The following is a 20,016-nucleotide window of genomic DNA, read 5'->3' as shown; positions in this document are numbered from 1 at the left end:
AGGCACTGTGTGCTGGAAGAAACATAGTGTAATGAAAGACATAATCACCACTTAGACATAAATATGGCAGGCTAGACTTAACTATTGTTTGAAGGGTTGTCAGGGAATAGTGGTGTAGGCTTGAATGCTGGCATCCTAACAAATAGGACCTCTCTCATCTCTGTATCTGCGGTATTTACATCTAGGAAACATAAAGTTTCTTTATAATAAACATGGAGAACTGTATTTCTCCAGTAGGTAAGGCCCTCCCTAGCCATAAGTTTATTATGTTCATGTATAATCATTATCATGAGTCACCATGTAGATCCTGGCTTACGGATGTTTGTGAGTTTTAAGAGTACTTCTGGTGTGGTGTTTGTAGAGGGTTTGATAAGCATAGAGCTGTTATGTACCACCTGAGAAGAATTTCTCCTTATTAAGGAAGGAGATTTCTGAGATGGCAATAAATGATTGAGCGATTTATTCAGCATTAAATGACCGAAAGCTATTTACTGCCTGTAAGCTAAAATGGAATATTAAGCCTCAATAAACAAAGCACTCCTTTCACTTCTGACTATCCCAGGGAAAACAAGAAAAAAAACCTAGAAATTGTTTTGAAAACTGTGGTACCTACTGTTTGAACCGGGATGCTGTTCCCAAAGCAAGGGGTATTTCCTTGAGTGGCTTCTTTTGGTTAGTTAAAACTCATTCACTATACTAGTTCATCAAATATATATTGAGCACCTGCCATGAGCCAGGCACTATTCTAGATGTTTGGGAAACATTGGTAAACAAAAACAAAGATCCCTGCTCTTCTGGAGCCTAAGATGTTTTGAGATACTGGATCATGTGTTCTAATTGCCTTACTTATGAAAACATAAGATTTTGTGAAACATAGCCAAAAGCTACAGATAACTTAAATTGCTATATAAAATTATGCACAATTTCAAGGAAATGGCATTTAAAACAGTTTTAGGAAGGCTAAAGATAATATGGTTTTTAGAACCTACTAAGATGAGTTTATATAGCCCTTAAAAGATACTGACAATCACCCTCAGCTTCCAAGTTTTGGTAAACTAACTTCAGGTTATATGCGTATGCTATACTGAGAAATTAAACCTCTTGCTTGGCCAATTGAAAAAAGTACCACACTTAAGCAGTTTTAAACGTATTAAATTTATATAGGGCATACAAAGGTAGAGGTTCCTCAATGGTACCTTTGACAGGAAGCTAATAAAAGGTACTGTATTCTTATACTATGTAAATTCTGTGTTTCTTAGTGCCATCACACTAATGCCCTAGTGTTGGTGTGTTTTTTGTACACGTATGAAGCAGTTTCTTTTTGTTATTATGAGTGCTTGTTGGACTCAATTCTAGTAGGCTCTTTAAAAGACAAGTGGAGAGGGGCGCCTGGGTGGCTCAGTCAGTTAAGCATCTGCCTTCGGCTCAGGTCATGGTCCTGGGATCAAGCCCCACATCGGGCTCCCTGCTCAGCAGGGAGTCTGCTTCTCCCTCTGCCCCTGCTTGTGCTCTCTCTGTCTCTCTCTCAAATAAATAAAAATCTTAAAAAAAAAAAAAACCACAAACACGTGGAGAGGCAGCTAGGGGCAAGGCTGGGGTGCATGGAGGCCTGGCATCAGGTTCAGGCTCCAGAATAGAAATAAAGTGTCCAGTCTTTGCCCCTGTGTAATAACTGATTTAATTTTCTAATCCTTCCCATCCCAAAACACACCCTTCCCGGAACTTCTAGTAATCACATCCTTTCTTTATATAACTATAAAATACCCCTTCCCCAAAAAGCCCCTTTTAAAGTGCCACCTAACACATTCATGGGCTGCTTCCCTGTGCTAGCTAGTCTGTGATTCATGAATTTACTCATTTTACTATGAAGGTTAGTAAGTGAAATTAGGAAGATTACCCAGCCCTTGTAAACAATCCCGCAAAACTAAGACGCTCATGTTGTATCAAGGATAAGATAATTTAATGCTTCCATATTTGGTGTCACTCATCTGTTCGTCTCCCCTGTACTGTGTGCTGCCTCTATGTGGGAACGTATATACCATAGCTCCTGGTGAGCTCTGCAAGGCTGAACACTGTAGCACTTACACTTGTCTTTAAAACTCCACACACAGACAGGTTTTAGCTAATTTGCAACTCGCCCAGTTTTCTGTCCATAGTGGGCACAGTGTGGTAGGATGCAAAGAACATGAGACTGAGAGTTCTGTATCACAGCCCACTCTTGGGTCTCAGCTTCATCTATGAGAGTGGGATTAGATTAGCGATGTCTGATGTCTCTTTCAGTCCTAAAATGTCGGTAACGCGGATGATTCACATCATCTAACTACTATTGCAAAGCAAATTACTTTGTGACAAACAACTTCGATAGTTGAAAACGGCAGTCATGGTATTCTCATACCATCTCTATGGTTAGAAAACCACACACTAAGCCTAACCCTGTAGACCAGGGGTTTCTGGCCTTGGAAGCGAATGCCATTCCATATACCCAGCTTGTCCTACTCAGACCCTAGTGTGGCGGTACTAGATTCGGCTCCCTAAATAGGTGCTGTCTAGGAAACAGGGCAATGGCTGAAGCCACTGACTTCGACTGGAAGCAAAAATCTAAACATTTGGAGGCTGCTAGTGAAAACCACCTCTCTTCTCCTTAAAGGAGGTTAGAACCCCTCCTAGTGAAGGACATGTTTAATGATTGAATTCTACAGATACTGAGTGTGTCCTAACTGCAAAATGATAGTGTTCACTTCTAGAGCACTGGAAACATGCCTGTCCATCCTTCCACCCTCAAGGATGAACTCCTTACAGGATCGTCCTCTCATTGTGATAACCCCAGCTGCCGCCCTGCATAGTACCTGGCTCAGAGGAGGCATGAGAAATTGATTTGAACCAACTAGATACAGTCTGTATGCTCAGCAGAGTTCCCAACCCAGTGATGTAAGAAATCCTTAGTGGTTTTAAAAAATTCATTTTTTACAGGTTTTTTTTTTTTTTGGATACATGTATTTATTATGCTGTAAAAAGCAACACTACCTGATTTCATTTAAAATAAATATTTCCCAATTTCAGAATACTTACAACTTATAGTTTTAAGATTAGATTCAACTTTGGGAGGTTCTGGAAGCAAATACATTCATAGCTGTACAATCCCCAGGAAGAATCTAAATCCAGCATTGGGTCATTCAGTCCCCACCCGACAAACAACAGCATCAAATGGTCGACAGCAAATCCAGCTCTACAGCTAAAGGGCAGTGTGGGGCAGTAGTGGGACACAGCACATTGCACCCCAAAATGAGATCATTAGAATTGAGACCACCAAAAACAGCAATATATACGAAGCTTTAAATAAACATGACCACAGAGAGCTCTCATGGTACAGAAAAAGCACTTAATGATCCTAAAGCCAAAACAGATCTTTGGAGTATACTGATGGCAGCAGTTAACAGCACAGTCAAAAGCACTGAAACCAAGTGTACTTGTTATTACCAGCCGACAGCAAACAGCCAGAGCAGGAACCAGCGTAGTCATAAATAACCTCATGGGTAAATAAGGGCACATTTGACTAAACCACAAAGATTTTACAAAATACTTTTGATCTGACAAAAAAGATGAAAACTCTCTTTGTTTCCAAACAACAGTTAGAACCTCTTTTCATTAAAGCCTCAAAATTGTTGGTAACCTTTAAGCCACACAATGGAATCAATCATCTTAATGTTTCATTTTCGTCACAAAAAGCAAGCTGCTGTGTGAGCGAAGTTATTTCAGTTGATTTCAGCTAAAGAACATCTACCACATATAATCTGCGGGGATAGTGCAGTTCCTCTACAGCATTTTGCAAATACTACCTGTCTGCATAGCTAGAGAGATCTGTGGGGCAGAAGCACAGCGGCAGGGCCAGGTGCCCACCCACCGTATTCCCCACAGAAGTGCACACGTGGGCATGGCTTCATGCCTGATGGGGCTCAGTTAAGGAACACTGGCCATGGTTCCTCCAAAGGAGGTGCTGTCTAGGAAACAGGGCAATGGCTGAAGCCACTGACTTCGACTGGAAGCAAAAATCTAAACATTTGGAGGCTGCTAGAAGGGGAAAGGGGCCCTTAGGCATGATAAAGGTTGGAAGCAGCAGTATGTGCTGATAGAAAAGGAAAAAAAAAAAAGAACTTGCTGAATTTGCTACATTATAACAGCTAGCATTCCTGTAGTTGAGGATTTTGCTCATTTGGCTAAAAAGGACTTCAAAAAAGCCCACTTGTGTGTGTATGTGCCTGTGTGTGTGCTTAGTATCAGAAAGCCTCATTAGCAAACCCCGTTACCTCTGAGGTATGATAGGATAAAGCGTAGGTGCAGTTCCTCCCCAAGACAGACACTGGGTCTCAATTTAAAATGAGGTGGCCTTTTCTTCTTGTTAAACTATAGAGTCCACCAACAATTACACAGTAGAGAATGAGGAGAAAACTGGAATGATCTCGCAGTCCCCCAAATAGAACAAATATCTTGATGCCTTTAATTACAGGCTTAAAAATAAAGGTTAAGTGTAACAGTTCCCATACCATCATAATAACTTTGGTAGCTTAGAGCGTTGATCTGAATTTATCCTCATTTTTATCCTGGAAACTGAAACATATTTTAAAGAGCTGCGGCAGCACATCCCTTCCTTTTTTAGGTTGATGAATTTGACTAATTTGTACTTAGCTTAGTAATTTGTCTGGTTCATCGCCTGTAGACAAATGGCCTAGTTGTATCTCGGATGCCAGATATGTGAGGCATTTTCTGACTTTCGGTGGAAAACATGAAAACTGCATAGTGTGCCAGCACCCACATTCCCAGCTAAAGCAAAGAGGCAAATAGCTAAATGTCTGGGAAGAGAAGCTGGACTAAGGGGGATATAGAAAACGGAATTTTTTTTTCAAAAGTATTATATAACTACATTCACATATATATTTTGGTCACCAAACATATCTTAAACAGATTCCCTGATAAAGTCTAATCAGAATTGGTCTATGCTACTAACAGTTGTTAACTATTTTAATTTTTAAAGAGTCACGCCATGAAGCTAGAGTGATGGGAGACATTTAAAACACATAACCCTAAGTGCATATAGTTGTTCGGACACTCAAACTAAATCTACACTTGAAGTCCTGAAAAACCACACTCTTTTTGCTTCTGAAGGCAGCCTTGACCCATCTGGACAGACTGTACAACAGAACTTAATTTATAAATGCCTAAGTTCATAATATAAATTGAAAATTCACAGAACACACAAAAATAAATCCTGAAGACCACACAGTTAAGCTAGCATTGGTAACTATTTCTTTTACATCAAATTATACAATGCACGAGGTAAATATTGCTCACATTATGGAGGGAGATTGTTTTATTTCTATTTTTTCCCAAAGAGATCAGATTTGTCCTGTGTGTACAATGAAGAAAACTCCAGTAACACTGAAATGACAAATGTTGTAAAATATACATCACTACCAGATAGAAATACACATGTTCTTCATAATCATTTTCCACAATTAAATAGGTAAGTGATTTATATTTGGGGCTTAAGACCATTATAACAATCCATCAAGATTCTTATGGACCGTTTGATTTTCTTTTCCATTGTCGGAATCTCCTTGAGGCGTGTACTGGACTTGGTATTCTTGGAGGATTTTAAATACATCGTGGTGTCCAAAGTGCAGCGCTTCGTCCATGGGGGTGTTATTCCACCTAAATGGGTAGCACAACATGGCCTGGGTCATTAGATAATCTCTGTACAAAGATGATAATCCAGCGTTCCTAGATGCTAAATGCAGGCTTAAGGGCCATTCAAATTTGGCCATTTCAGCAATGTTACAAGTAAAAATTGAGACACAGGGATTCATAATTCAAAAAGTGGTCTCACGGGCCACTTGAGATATAGGGAGGAAGGGAAAGCGATCTTCTACAAATGGATCTTGTTCACATATCTAAGTACATATGGAGGGGAAGTTCTAGTGTCGACAGATAGAGTGGACTCCTCCAGGATGCTGGAAGTTTAATTTCATGAAAAGCCCACAGGATCGCTCCCTAAATAAAATGTCCAAGGAAAAGTCAGGTATATAACACCCATCACCCTATCCTTGGACTGAAAATTTGTGTTCCTGTCAATTCAAAATCATGACAAATCTCGGAAGTCTGGAAATGACTGTGACCTCATTAGGGCCCAGAAACACACTGGAGGAGCGGCATCGGCCCCAGAGGGATTGACATTGTCCTCATCTCTGGTAAGGATGGGAACCCAGGGGCTCAAATGGACCACTGTGCCACCAGAACAGTAACGACACTTTCCATTTTAAGTGTGTTTCTGGGGTGCACTCCTCAGTGGGAGAGGTGAAGACTGAAGATAAGAGAAAGAGTTGCCAGCAGTGATTAACCAGCTCAATAGCCTTTGGAAAGAAGAGATAATACTGTGAAACTCACAACACAAGTAAATGAGAGTATGAGAATCAGTCCCCTAATACTTGACAAACTCTTGAGTCTCTCTTCCTCGCTCTCCACTGAACTTCTCCATGGCTGCCAGGCACTCAGCCTCCCACTTTGTCATGTGCTACTCTCCCAACCTTCTGGTTTTCCTTCTTGCCATTTCTTTGCAGCTCTGTCTTAAACCTTTTACCTCCTTAATGGGGTCACATTATGGAACCGAAAGGTTTTCTGAATAGTCTCAAAAAAATATTTTTGGATAAAATTTTGTAATCCTCATTTTCAAAATCAGGTAAGTAACATTTTACATGTATCTTCGTGTTTCTCCAAAAACAGCTCCTTTTCCACACTGGCCTTCATTAATTTAGGGAGTTGGTGGCCTTAAACTGGGAGGTGGGGGAGGGGGACTGTTCAGGCATCTACAGCAAATAATTATGTGTCTTTCTGGAACAACTGAATGTTAACTGCAAGTTACATTTTTGACAACTCTTCCTCCATGAAATAATACAAACTGTCAACTTTAAAGAATACACTACATTCACTCAAACCTGTTTTATAATTTGAGGGGACAGTGACTCTATGAAATGGAGAGAAGAGTTGTCTTGGTTTAGCTTATATTCTAGAGTAGTTGAATACCCAGTTACCAAGTTAGTTATTTAGCTAACTCCTGCCTATCAGATGGGTATGCCTACTTCCACATTCCTAGAGGCCAATGTAGGGCAAAAAACAAAACACTTCAATCTTTAGATATAAAGGATAAAATAGCACAGTAAATGTTTCCAGCTTGTGTTAAATAGTGTTTTAGTTGGCATTATAAACACAGGGCACAAGATTGGGTGGGGGGAAAACTCTCATCAGTTTCTTGCTCTAGAAAGAGCTGGTGTGAACATTATATTTGGGGATAAAAGGGAGGATTGTCCCTCTTAACATGAGGTTTTAAAATATTGCCAGTAAAGGTCATGATGAAATAACCAAAGTGTTACCATACTTACAACACTAACAATTTTCAGACACATCATAACTTTTCTGCATTTCTTGCAAGCAGCTTGAACTAATAAAACCCAAACTTCTAATTTAAAAAACAGTGAAACCAAGATCTAATAGCTAGAGAATAATCAACTTGCCCCAAATTTATAATACAGTCCTCAAATATCCAATCCAAAACTCCTAATCATACTTCTCAAACCTCTCTATCAAGCATTTTTTCCTTCAATTCTTAGCCTTTATTCTCATTATTGACTCATTCCGTTACAGAACTCCAGGTACATGTTGCGCAAGTGTGTGAGCACAGAGCTGACTTTATATATATAATGTATGTAGTACAGCTGCACTCTGAAGCTTCCTGTGACTGGCCACTCTGTGGAAAGCATTTACTTCAAGAGGAAAGGTGGTTTGCCATGTGGACCAGGAAAGAGAGGAGAGAAGCAAAATATATTCCAGGCAGATTTCTCCCACCGCAGACAGAGCACCCTTCTCTCCTTTCTGTACCTTCAAATCTTATCTCTTCCCCAAAGCACTGATTAAAATTCAACTCCACAGAGCCTTCTAAAACTGACACCAACCAAAACTAGGAATTTCAAGAAAATCTAATATATTCATTTCAGCGTTCTGTGACAGTAATTTTCTTACACATTTTTAATATGCTCCTATAAATGTTTATCTTGTCCACCCTCTGAAGTTAAAAGCCCCCAAGGACAAAATTCCTATTTCTTCTTTTCCAACACAAAGCACTGTTTTCTTTATACAGTGTATTGACTAACAGACTAACCCGAAAAATTCTGAATAAGAGACCATCCTTAGATGAGAGGTAAGATATGGGAGAGAGAATGATCAACCTAGCAGAAACAAGGTTTTTGTTTGTTGCCTTTGTAAGGTACCATAGCAAGTTGAAGAATGTCTCCAATATATACATGGTGGGTTTAAATATACCATCAACTTAAATATTATAGCCCTGTATAATAAAACACAGACTCACCAATTACATGGTAGAAGGTAACATAAGTGCTCACCTGTCTTTGGGGAAAGGGTTTACTTTGCACGCTTCCAGCAAAAATTTAACAACTTCAACATGACCTGTATCCAAAACAAAACAGGCAGATTTTAGTATCAAGTAGAAGTTACGTCTGGAAAAAAAAAAAGATAAATGGTTCATATATTACCCTCTGCAGCAGCTACATGGAGTGCTGTTCTAGAGTCATAGTCTCGCTGTTCCATGTCCATGGCTGACAGAGCAAATCTGAAAATGTGTAAGAATAAGCTATTCATGATCTATAAAATGTCATTCACCCTTATAACATTTATCCCATCATTCTAAGCTCTTGTGAGACAAGTAAGTGCCATCCTTTATTGGGCTCACTAATGGGAACTTGAGAGCATGTTCAACCAGTTCACAGGCTTCCTGGGTAAATGCCACCTCCCCTCTTTTCCTTAGCTTTGTAAGGAAAGCTAAGGGTAAAAGGAAATGTTCACCAACTCTCACAGAATTCAGCTTCATTACATTATTGTTCAAAACTCAAGGATAGTGGCATACCAAAGTTTGTGCCTCAGAAGGGCAAGAAACTAATACCTACTACTAAAGTTAAATGTTTTTACTAAGGCTTCCATTCTGTAACATTTTATAGTGTACAGTTTACAAGTACTAATCAGGAAACTTAAAAAAATTTTTTTAAAGTACACATTGTTTTACTGAGATAAAATTGGCATAGAACATAAGGGAAGTTTAAGGTGTACAACATGCTGGATTTGATACATTCATATACTGCAGTATGACTGCCACAGTAGTTCTAGCTAACCCTTCTATCACATCATGTAATTATTTTTTTTCTGGTGAGAACAATTAAGATCTAGTCTCCTAGGAACTTTGAAGTTTATAATACAATACTGTTGATATAAATACTAATCAGACTGGAAGACAAAGTAGAAATTAAGCATAAATATTTTTCCATGTTAAAATTCAGTTGCTACTCTGTACAAGAGATCTTATGTTAAGTGTGCAGTGATAAACAACCTTTCTAACCCTGGTGATCTACGGAACACTAAATGCCCATTTTCACTCCCTCTTCACCCCCAAATGTGGGAAGGGGAGGGAAGAAGGGGACTGAGAAAGCATCATTCAACTCCAATAAAGCACTAATCAGCCAGATTAGTTGAACAGTTACACTTGAGAGAACAGAGGTCTGGGCTTTTTAGGAGGTAGAAAAGGACAAGACTGCATAGGAAGCCTAAGGCACTGGAAGTGGGGGGATTTAATATAAATTTGTTTGGGTCATTTTTATTAGATCAGCCTTAAAAAATGGCCATCTGCCCAGAAGCAACTTCATAAACTTCTGTAAACCATATGCTGAGCCATACGCCACCGTGTTAACACACCTTCGAAGTGCAGACACATCTCCAGTATACGCGGCAAACAAAAGGTTTATCACTGACTTCACCTGTGAAGAAAAGAGAGTTCAGGCATCCACGGGGGGAAAATAAATAGAATGTGCTACTATCACCGGTAAGTGATCTCCATGTGCTCTGAACTCTTCAGCTGCGTCACGTGCACAAAGTTACCACAAATACACTTCTATCACCAAAAAGCACACACACACGATTTTTTTTTTTTTTTTTGAAATAGAGGGTTAGGAGAGAAAATTCATCAATAAAGATAAGCCACATGAAGGAGGAAGTGGAATGATATTGGCACAAAAGTGGAAATTTGGGACCTGTGAAACACACATAGTTGGGGCAAATGAAAATTGTTTAGAACCCTTCTAATTTGGTTTGTCTCAGTACCGTGAGAGTGGACTTTTATACTCATACAGTTCACATCACATCTTTGTTAAAAATTAATCATGCTATATAAGTGTTTAATCCCTGCCAGCAATCACTGTCCTCACCAATCACCAATCACCGGCTTCTCTGGAAATCCTAGGAGACAATATTCAGTATTAATCACCTTAAACTTAACGACTATACTCCCCTGGAAAGACAGTCAAGTCAATGCCCAGGTAGTATAAACTGTAGCATTCTCAGAGCCTAGGACGCTGCCTCTGCTCAAAAGGTGGGTAAACTCCCCAGATTTTAAGTCACTGCTAATGAGTGCTTCAAGACTTCAAAGTACATCTTCTTTTGACAGTTACCCACTTGCTTGTCCTTACAATTAAGGAAAAGGCTAGTTATCCTAAAAGGTCATTAGATTTTGGCTTGCTTTCATAGAGACTTTCTCCAACCCTGTTTTTGAGAAACTGTTGAACACACAATGTAAATACTTCATAAATTCCCACTTCCATCTTTTGCAACTTCAATATTCATATTGATGATCCAACTGACACTGGACTCAATGGTAGAAAACAGGAGTTGAATCGGAGGGATGGAAAGTAACCCAGCTATCTACCAACAAAGCCGTGGGCCTGGGAGCTGCGCTTTCAAGAGCTTACCCTGGACCTCTCCCCTTTCCACAATGGCTTCCCTTTTTTAAAAAAAAAATATTTATTTATTTGAGAGAGAGAATGAGATAGAGCATGAGAGGGGGGAGGGTCAGAGGGAGAAGCCGACTCCCTGCTCAGCAGGGAGCCCGATGCGGGACTCAATCCCAGGACTCCAGGATCATGACCTGAGCCAAAGGCAGTCGCTTAACCAACTGAGCCACCCAGGCGCTCTCTGTGGCTTTCCTTTTAAATCAAACTGGAACTAGCCATCTCTGGACTTCTCTAGGTCAGGATTTTCACAATCTGTTCTCTAGAAACTGTGCACAGAGGATCTGTGGGGTAAAAAGGGTCCTATAGTCAGGCATTTTCTTAAAATATTAAATCCACTTCTTGGAAATTCATGGGCCCATGAAAGGCTCTGTAAAGTTCTGCAATACAGGAACCAGCTGAACACACCCCCCAAATTTTACTGTTACTGTTGACATTACTCCAAAAAACCTTCCTCTTATTCCTTCAGTGCATTAGCTTGCCTTCCAAGCTGCCCTTACTGCTCCTGCCCAGCCTGTGGCCCTGTAGTCGGTCTCCTGCTAATCCTAAATCCAGAACAGTGTTCTCCCTGGAAGTGGAGGGGAAAGCATCACAGAATCAAAGAGAATGTTCTAAAAGTATACAGAAACATCTCTCCTCCCATTTCCAATTGTCCTAATCCCACAACTCAGTTTGACACATTTTAGGAAAAACAGCCTTTTGAAAAATGTCTCCAGGTGATTTTGATAGGCATTCTTCTGGGTTATAAACTACTGTTCCAAGTGCCCCCCCCTTTTTTAACTGGATCCAATTGGAATCCCCAATTCCCTTTGTGCTCTTGGGCCCACAGAAAAAATACTGATGGGCTATTACAAATTATTCTTCATATTTCCAGCAGGTCTCTCATAATTTCTTGACAATTTTTTTTTCTTATTGATTCCCTTTTGCTCTGTCTTCAGGCCTTCAATAGCAGTGGTGCCCCCAAAGCAGATGACCCTGACCACAGCTGTACTTAGATAACTGTTCTCACTTCTCCCTCCGTTACACAAAAAATCTACTTCTAATAGCTGTTCTCCCTTCTTTCTCTCCAAACTTCAAAGCAAAACACATCTATCCTTTTTCACTTCTGAGACTAACTTCTTTACCGATTCCTTTAAACATATATCCTCCCAATCACCTAAACTTGCTCCTTGTTTCCAGCACCTTCACCCTTTCCCTCCTTCACTGGAACCCTATTTCTCCCTTAATATGGATACAACTTCAACCTGTTTTGAAAAACCAACATATAACCCTGCTGCTACCCTCTCTCGGCGTGTATTTTCTGAAGGTAGCTTGTATTGCCTCCTCCCCCACTATTACGTCTACTCTCAAAAGCTCCAGTGGCCTTCCCAAGTCCTGCTCCTTGAGGACCTCCCCACCAAGTCTTGCCTTCTTACTCCTTGGCTTCCACAGTGCTGATTACCCAGATCTTCCTCTGCTTTGCTGTGCAGAATCATCCCCCAATTCCCACTGCTTAAGAATACACCAAAGGCAGTCTCCATCTTTTAGAGGCTAATTTTCCTCAAAGGTCTCATACATTCCTTTTGCCAGAGTGATTTCCCAATCTGCATCTTTAATCCAAATCTTTGTTCCTGAGCCTTAACTCAACAGCTCCACTTGCTCGTCATGCTGCCACTTCAAACTCAAAAATAGAAAGCCTCTCTGCAGCTCTGATGGCTCCGCACCAAAAGTCCATATCCATCTGCCTACCTGACATTGCCTCTAGAATGCTCAACAGGCATCTCAGACTTACACACAAAATAGAACTTGATTTCCACCGCCCAACCCCAGTTAGTTCCTCTTCCGGTCTCCCTCATTTGAGGATGACCCTACAATTCACCCAGTTGCTCAGGCCAAAAGCCAAGTTATCATCCAGGGCTGCCACATTTGACTGCACCGGTTGAGCCCTCCTCAAGGATGCCTGGCCACGTAGGGGTACCCAACCCATGCTCCTCTCACCCTGCTGTGGCGTCCAGTGCTCAAGTACATCTGATGTGAGGAAGAGAGACTTCCTCATACAAACGTGCTGACAGGGTCTACTTATGCCAAGGCAGAACTAGCTTTTTTCTATCACACAAACCTACCAAATAGAGCCTGGTGATATTCCTTGATTCTGTTTCTCACAACCACGTCTAGCTCATCAACACATCTGCTCTACCTCCAAAACGTACTTGGAATCCCACCACTTCTCACCACCTCCAGTTATATCACCCTAGACTCACCTTATCTCACCTGGAGGACTGCCATTGCCTCCTAACTGTTCATTCCTCTCAACCAACTCTGCTGCCACAGGGATCTTTTGAAAACATAGGTCCTAGCACTCCCAGGGACTCCCCATCATACTAAAATTAAGACTCTTTACCATGGCTTTCAGAACACTAAATGCCTTACTCCCCAGTTACATCGTGCATCTCGTGCCCTATCACTCGGCCCCTTGCAGCTCCCCACCAGCCAGGTGGGCTCCTTGCCATCTTCGGACCTACCCTGGCTGTGCTGGCCGGGGATGCGCCTTCCCCAGATAGTGAGGCTCCTGCCCTCATTTCATTCAGGTCTCTACTCAAATGTTATCTCACATATTCTAGAATACTGACCTCTTTTTCATCATTCCTTATCCCTTACCTTGATTTTTCTCTTCAGAGTACTTATCATTATCTGACATCATATATATGATATTTCACATTATATATCTGATTTTTTATATAGATATATTTAAATTTGTTTCTTGTCTCTTTCCCCCATTAAATATAAGTTCCATGTGGGGCAGAAACCTTATTTTTACTCCATTATAACCCCAGTGCCTACCACACATAACAAGTGCTCATTAAATATGCGTTGACTCCAATCAACACAGTGTACACCTTAGACTCACTCACTGTTATACATCAATTATACTGAAATTAAAAGAATATGTTTACTGACTAAATCAATAGTCTCTCCCAAAGCATCAAATATTCAAATTGTTACCAGCACCACTTGGGGGACTAAACTGTCATCATTATTAATTCTTCTACCTCCTTTAGCTTTTACTTCAAGTATCACTACCAAATTTGTTCAGTCCTCCCCACTGGTGCCTCTACTTCTGGTCCTTCCACCCACCAAAACTTTCCCATATATTTCTAATCTTCTCAAAATATTGCTCTGATCATTAAAGGTTTCTCAGCATGGGAGTGTCAAAAAAATCCCCAAATCATTTTTGATAAAATTTAAATTCTTTAATCTTGCACTCAAGATTCTTCACTCTGGCTAACTCCCTTTGCTCTCTCAACCTCCACAGAACAAAACTGGTCTTACTTACTGCTCTTGTTTTTATCTTTGTGTCAATGCTCCTTTTTCTCCTACCTCTAGATTCCTAATCAAACCCTTCCGTTCCTTCAAGGGCCAGCCGGAAAACCTCTGGAAGCCCCTTCTTTGCTACCACACTTCTTCAGGCATCTCATCCAGCAGTCACTCTCCATGTAACTTGCCGCCAGTTGCCTGCGTGGTGTTCTGTGACAGCACGTGCCACGGAGTCATCAATCAGACCCTGTATCTCCCACTACAACCCTGAATGTACCTTTTGCTCCTACTAAGCCATAGTACACACTTTCTATTGCCGGAAAGCATCATTTCTCCACCCGTTTTCCACTGCAGTGTTATTCATAGCCCCTGTCTATGAGCTCTACTCCAATCTCTTCAATCAGAACTCATCTCTTTCTCCGACATTTCCCTCATCACGGCACTATCACCTATGGCAGATTTACTTATGTATCTTATCTCCTCTACCACTCAAGAGAAATCCAGAGTTCCAACACGGATACCACTAATATATTAACTACCCATAGTTCTTATTCGTTAAAGCATATTAGTCCTTTTGAGCAATAAATCCTTGATGATTTTCAGTGACTGCATGCATGAACTCCCCTTTTTAAAATTCTGAATTTAGACCAAGCTAGTTTGAAGAGATTTTTTTTATATATTGTATGTGTCACTTAATTATTCAATATTTCCAAAGTTCTAAAACTCCTTATTAAATAAGGCCCAAGAGTGGCTGGTTTTAGAATATAATCAGTTCATTAAGAGTATAATAATACTTTATTCACAAGCATGTTTCAGCTCAGAGAGAGAAACACAAAATGAGAAAAAAAATCAGAAAACTGTAATGTACAAAAGCTCTGTGGTATCAGGGGAAACAAATACTAGCTTGCCTTTAAAAAAAATTATTAGAGGGTAACATGGAAGCTTAGAATTCTTCCCATGAAAACAAGCTAGCTGCAGGGCTGAATTTAGTCCAAGTCATAGATCAAGACAAGAAGGAGCTTGATCACAAAATGAGTACCATTCACTTCTAGACAAAAAAACACTAGGGGGGGCGCACAGGCACTGGCACCATTTAAAGTTAAAACCACGTTTACTCCAGTGAATAGCCACCTATATTTTTAAGGTTTGCATAAATCACAAAATGAGCTATGAGTAGAATGCCAAGAAAGAAAATGGAACAGCTTAACAGTTTTGAGACAGCAGACGGAGGGTTATTTCATTTAGGGACAGTCTACTTCCTGGTCTTGTTAAAAGAGTTCCACAAGCATTCCCAGCTACACTGGCACACCCTCTGGAATGACGAGCATCATAAACCAAACTGAAGGACAAGGACACCCTCTGAGATGACTCGTGCAACTCCATAAATTTCTCAGTGAATAGATTAACCTGAAATAATCTAGTTTGACATAAGGATGTGGGTGTGCTAACCATTGATCAAGGCTTAATCCCCTAACTCCACAATGGATACTTGGGTTATGTTACTTTTAAAATACCTGTCAAGAAGACCAGTGTAGAAAACAGTGAGTCAACAGCGACTGTCGAGATAGATTCATCTGTTGTGATGAATCACTCCTCAGTATAAAGCAGTGGAATATAACATAGTTCAACAGTAGCCCGTATAAATGAAGGCCTCTGATGTTTATAAAGAAAAACTTCACTTGGGCAGGTAGCCACTAAAAATTTATAAATTAAATGTTAACCAGCTTTCCCTTTACGCTGCATTTTCCAGTACTACTACATTTTCCTTATCAAATCTCTGTGTCACAACCTGCCAGAACCAGACAACCTGATGTTAGTTTATTTATACAAAGTCATGACAAGAGTAGGACAAAAATGTTACAGTTCACATGAGTTCATTTCACACTAGCATACTTGGCATATCAAAATAGTACTTTTTTCTCCAAAACAGCTAGAAGCAGTTGGAGAGTCTATCAATTTTACAATTCTAAAATAAGACATTCCTAACTCTCCAATCCTATCATTCTATTCATTTTAAGCCTGTTTAAAAGTTGAATTGTGTGACTTTGTCTCCTCCCAAATGCCTTAATTCTGTACAAGTAGCAATTAGAACTACATAATATCATTTTACATTTCTATAGTGAACAACCTTGAAAAATTCAACATTTTAAAAAGTTGTAATTGTTTTTAAACATTTCTGATAGGCTGGTTGTAAAATTATAGGTATATTTTATTTATTACTACCACTGAGGTTAAGGGCCTTAGCTCAAGGTCATATAGCATATGAATCAGTAATGTAGCTGGGCTACATTCTCAATTCTGTACAACTAGACCATGGTGATGTGAGTCCTTAACAGACCTCAGACTGTTATCCAAAGGACAGAAGAAAACCAAAGGATGGAATGGCAATTTACCTCTAAACTATAAAGGTCCTTTGCTAAATATGAAAAGGGAGGAGGGGAGGGTGGGAGGGAAAGGTCGGAGAAGAGAGACAGAGAGGGAAGAAGGAAGGGAGGACTGATTCATCAGCTTTACTCCAAGGATTCTATTTCCAACTCGGTTACCAACTGCAACACTGGGGATACCCTTGTTTTTCCTCATTAGTTTCTGTCTTCATACAAAGACTAATAATGCAGCCCTTTTGGAAAGGCTTTAATGAAAAGAAAAAAAAAGCAGGAAACTGAAAAACCATCCTTCCCTTCTCACCACTTCTAGTTTGACGTGAGCCACTCTCTCATTTCCAGCTCGCTATGGTATCTGTTGCCATGGGACAGACACTCTTCATCTGTTAAATAAACCATCATCACTCCAGATCCAGTTTTGTTTTAAAAGCTTCACGCCAACTTGGCCTTTTTGAGCCTTTAAATGAAAATAAGTTTTCAGCCTTCTTTCATAAATATTTTTCTTAAGGTCAGATTAAAAAATACAAACCTATTATAGTATAGCGAAAGAAAAATTTTAAGTTGTCATCAAATGTAAATTAATCTCTTACTTGTCAACAAGGGTAGAAATATAAACCTGCACAATGCGTACGTGAGCAAAGATATTTCCTCTTTTCCTTATTTAATATTCATATAAATATCATATGGACATGTAAAAACAAAATTATAGTACTTTTGTGATTAAAAAGTGGAAGATGAGTACAAGGCTACATGCTCCTAAGCTTTTCCATTGACTTATTCGGACACAATTATTAATCTGCTATATATAGACAAAATTAATCCAAACTGACAATGATCAGAGGATTAGAGAAAATCCTTTAAGGGAATAACAGTCCAGAAATTTCATAACATTTCCAAATTTTTAATGCAGGAGGTGTTTATATAATAATTTTAATAGAGAGGAATAAATTGAATAGTAAATTTTACTCTAAAGAGGAGCATAGAAATTTCATTTACAAAATATAACCTCAAAATGGCAGCTCCAAACACTGCATTCTGCTTGATTAAAGAATAAACTCTCCTAAACATACCATTTTCAAAATTTCTCAGTGAATAGATTAACCTGAAATAATTTTACTCATTCTTAAATTAAGAAGTCATGACTTTATCAAAGAAATCTGACAACCCAAAAAGACAAACATTCAGATTATACATTATTTAGAAAAAGATAGCTAATATGAAGCACCTACTCTCTCTGGACTGAGCTAAGTGCTTTAAGTATTACTGTCTGTTATTATTCAAAGGACAAGAAACTGAAGGCTAATGAATTTAAATTAACTTGAGCAAAGTAATAATGCTGGTAAGCGACAGAGGGAGAGCTCATGCTCAGTCTGACTGATGCTCGGGTCAGTGCTCTCGACCACTATGCAGTATCTACTGGGCCAAGAGATTTCCTAACAAAACCTGAAATGAGATTTCCTCACCAATACAATACCAAGACTAAAATCAGAAGATAGCAACTAAGAAACAGTTCCTAGGGAAATCAGAAATACTAATTTTCTATTGAGGTGCTAGCCAAAGGTATTTTGTTTTTAATTGAAAAGAAAATAGACAAACAAAACAAATCATTCAACTTGGCATATCAATGCCATAAAAGGCAAAAAGTTAAAGATATCTTCAATTTCTGCATTTAAGTCTTTAAAAGTGAAATATGACTTTTGGGTCAATGTCAAGAGAACAAATATGATTGCTACAACATTAGCAGCAAATAAACAGCTTATCTCAGTGGCTAATGTTATTTGGTAAATGCCAGTGAATGGCCTAAAAAAAGACCCCGAATCGCCAAGGAAATGTTGAAGAAGAAAAACAAAGCTGGGGGCATCACATTGCCCGATTTCAAGCTCTATTACAAAGCTGTGATCACCAAGACAGCATGGTACTGGCACAAAAACAGACATACAGACCAATGGAACTGAATAGAGAACCCAGATATGGACCCTCAACTCTATGGTCAAATAATCTTTGACAAAGCAGGAAAAAACATGCAAAGGAAAAAAGACAGTCTCTTCAATAAATGGTGCTGGGAAAATTGGACAGTCACATGCAGAAGAATGAAACTCGATCATTCTCTAACACCATTCACAAAGAGAAACTCAAAGTGGATGAAAGACCTCAATGTGAGACAGGAATCCATCAAAATCCTAGAGGAGAACATAGGCAGTACCCTCTTTGACATCGCCCACAGCAACTTCTTTCAAGATACATCTCCAAAAGCTAGTGAAACAAAAGCAAAAATGAACTTTTGGGACTTCATCAAGATAAAAAGCTTCTGCACAGCAAAGGAAACAGTTAACAAAACAAAGAGGTAACGCACAGAATGGGAGAAGATATTTGCAAATGACACTACAGATAAAGGGCTGGTATCCAAGATCTATAAAGAACTTCTCAAACGCAACACCCAAAAAACAAATAATCAAGTCAAAAAGTGGGCAGAAGATATGAAAAGACACTTCTCTGAAGAAGACATACAAATGGCTAACAGACACATGAAAAAATGTTCATCATCATTAGCCATCAGGGAAATTCAAATCAAAACCACATTGAGATACCACCTTACCTTGAGAATGGCAAAAATGGACAGGGAAAGAAACAACAAATGCTGGAGAGGTTGTGGAGAAAGGGGAACCCTCTTACACTGTTGGTGGGAATGCAAGTTGGTACAGCCACTTTGGAAAACAGTGTGGAGGTTCCTCAAAAATTTAAAAACAGAGCTACCCTATGACCCAGCAATGGCACTACTGGGTATTTATCCCAAAGACACAGATGTAGTGAAAAGAAGGGCCATATTCACCCCAATGTTCATAGCAGCAATGTCTGCAATAGCCAAACTATGGAAAGAGCCCAGATGCCCTTCAGCAGATGAATGGATAAAGAAGATGTGATCCATACATACAATGGAATATCACTCAGCCATCAGAAAGGATGAATACCCAACTTTTACATCAACATGGATGGGACTGGAGGAGATGATGCTAAGTGAAATAAGTCAAGAAGAGAAAGTCAATGATCATATGATTTCACTTATTTGTGGAACGTAAGGAATAGCAGGGAGGACATTAGGAGAAGGAAGGGAAAATGAAGGGGGGGAATCAGAGGGAGAGATGAAACATGAGAGACTATGGACTCTGAGAAACAAACTGAGGGTTCTAGAGGGAGGGGGGTGGAGGGATGGGTTAGCCCCGGTGATGGGTATTAAGGAGGGCACGTACTGCATGGAGCACTGGGTGTTATACGAAAACAATGGATCGTGGATCACCACATCAAAAACTAATGACGTATTGTATGGTGACTAACATAACATAATAAAATAAAAAAAAAAAATACCAGTGGGCCCATTAGCAACCCTCCTTTTAGATCAAAGCATAAAAGTAGCTAAGAGCATATCTTTGTGTGGCATAACAAACAGC

General features: G+C 39.6%; 2 protein-coding genes across 2 annotated transcripts in view; one reads left to right on the top strand and one right to left on the bottom strand.

Moving 5' to 3' along the window:
- STAT1 (signal transducer and activator of transcription 1) overlaps window positions 1–9,835 on the top strand; it is a 47,585-nt gene extending 37,750 nt beyond the window's left edge. The window contains exon 24 of the transcript XR_003519048.2: window positions 9,717–9,835. The gene's annotated coding sequence lies outside the window, so the exon portion shown is untranslated. The remainder of the gene's footprint in view (window positions 1–9,716) is intronic.
- The window catches only part of GLS (glutaminase), an 82,527-nt gene continuing 65,482 nt past the window's right edge, over window positions 2,972–20,016 (bottom strand). Inside the window, exons 15-18 of the mRNA XM_027588929.2 lie at window positions 9,808–9,869; window positions 8,598–8,674; window positions 8,448–8,511; window positions 2,972–5,706 (exon numbers count right to left, since the gene is read on the bottom strand). Of these exons, the coding sequence (XP_027444730.1) occupies window positions 5,550–5,706; window positions 8,448–8,511; window positions 8,598–8,674; window positions 9,808–9,869 (360 nt within the window). The 3' untranslated portion in view covers window positions 2,972–5,549. The remainder of the gene's footprint in view (window positions 5,707–8,447; window positions 8,512–8,597; window positions 8,675–9,807; window positions 9,870–20,016) is intronic.

Source organism: Zalophus californianus, chromosome 3, assembly GCF_009762305.2.
Source record: "Zalophus californianus isolate mZalCal1 chromosome 3, mZalCal1.pri.v2, whole genome shotgun sequence".
NCBI classification, from domain to species: Eukaryota; Metazoa; Chordata; class Mammalia; order Carnivora; family Otariidae; genus Zalophus; species Zalophus californianus.
This window is presented reverse-complemented; position numbering and strand designations above follow the sequence as displayed.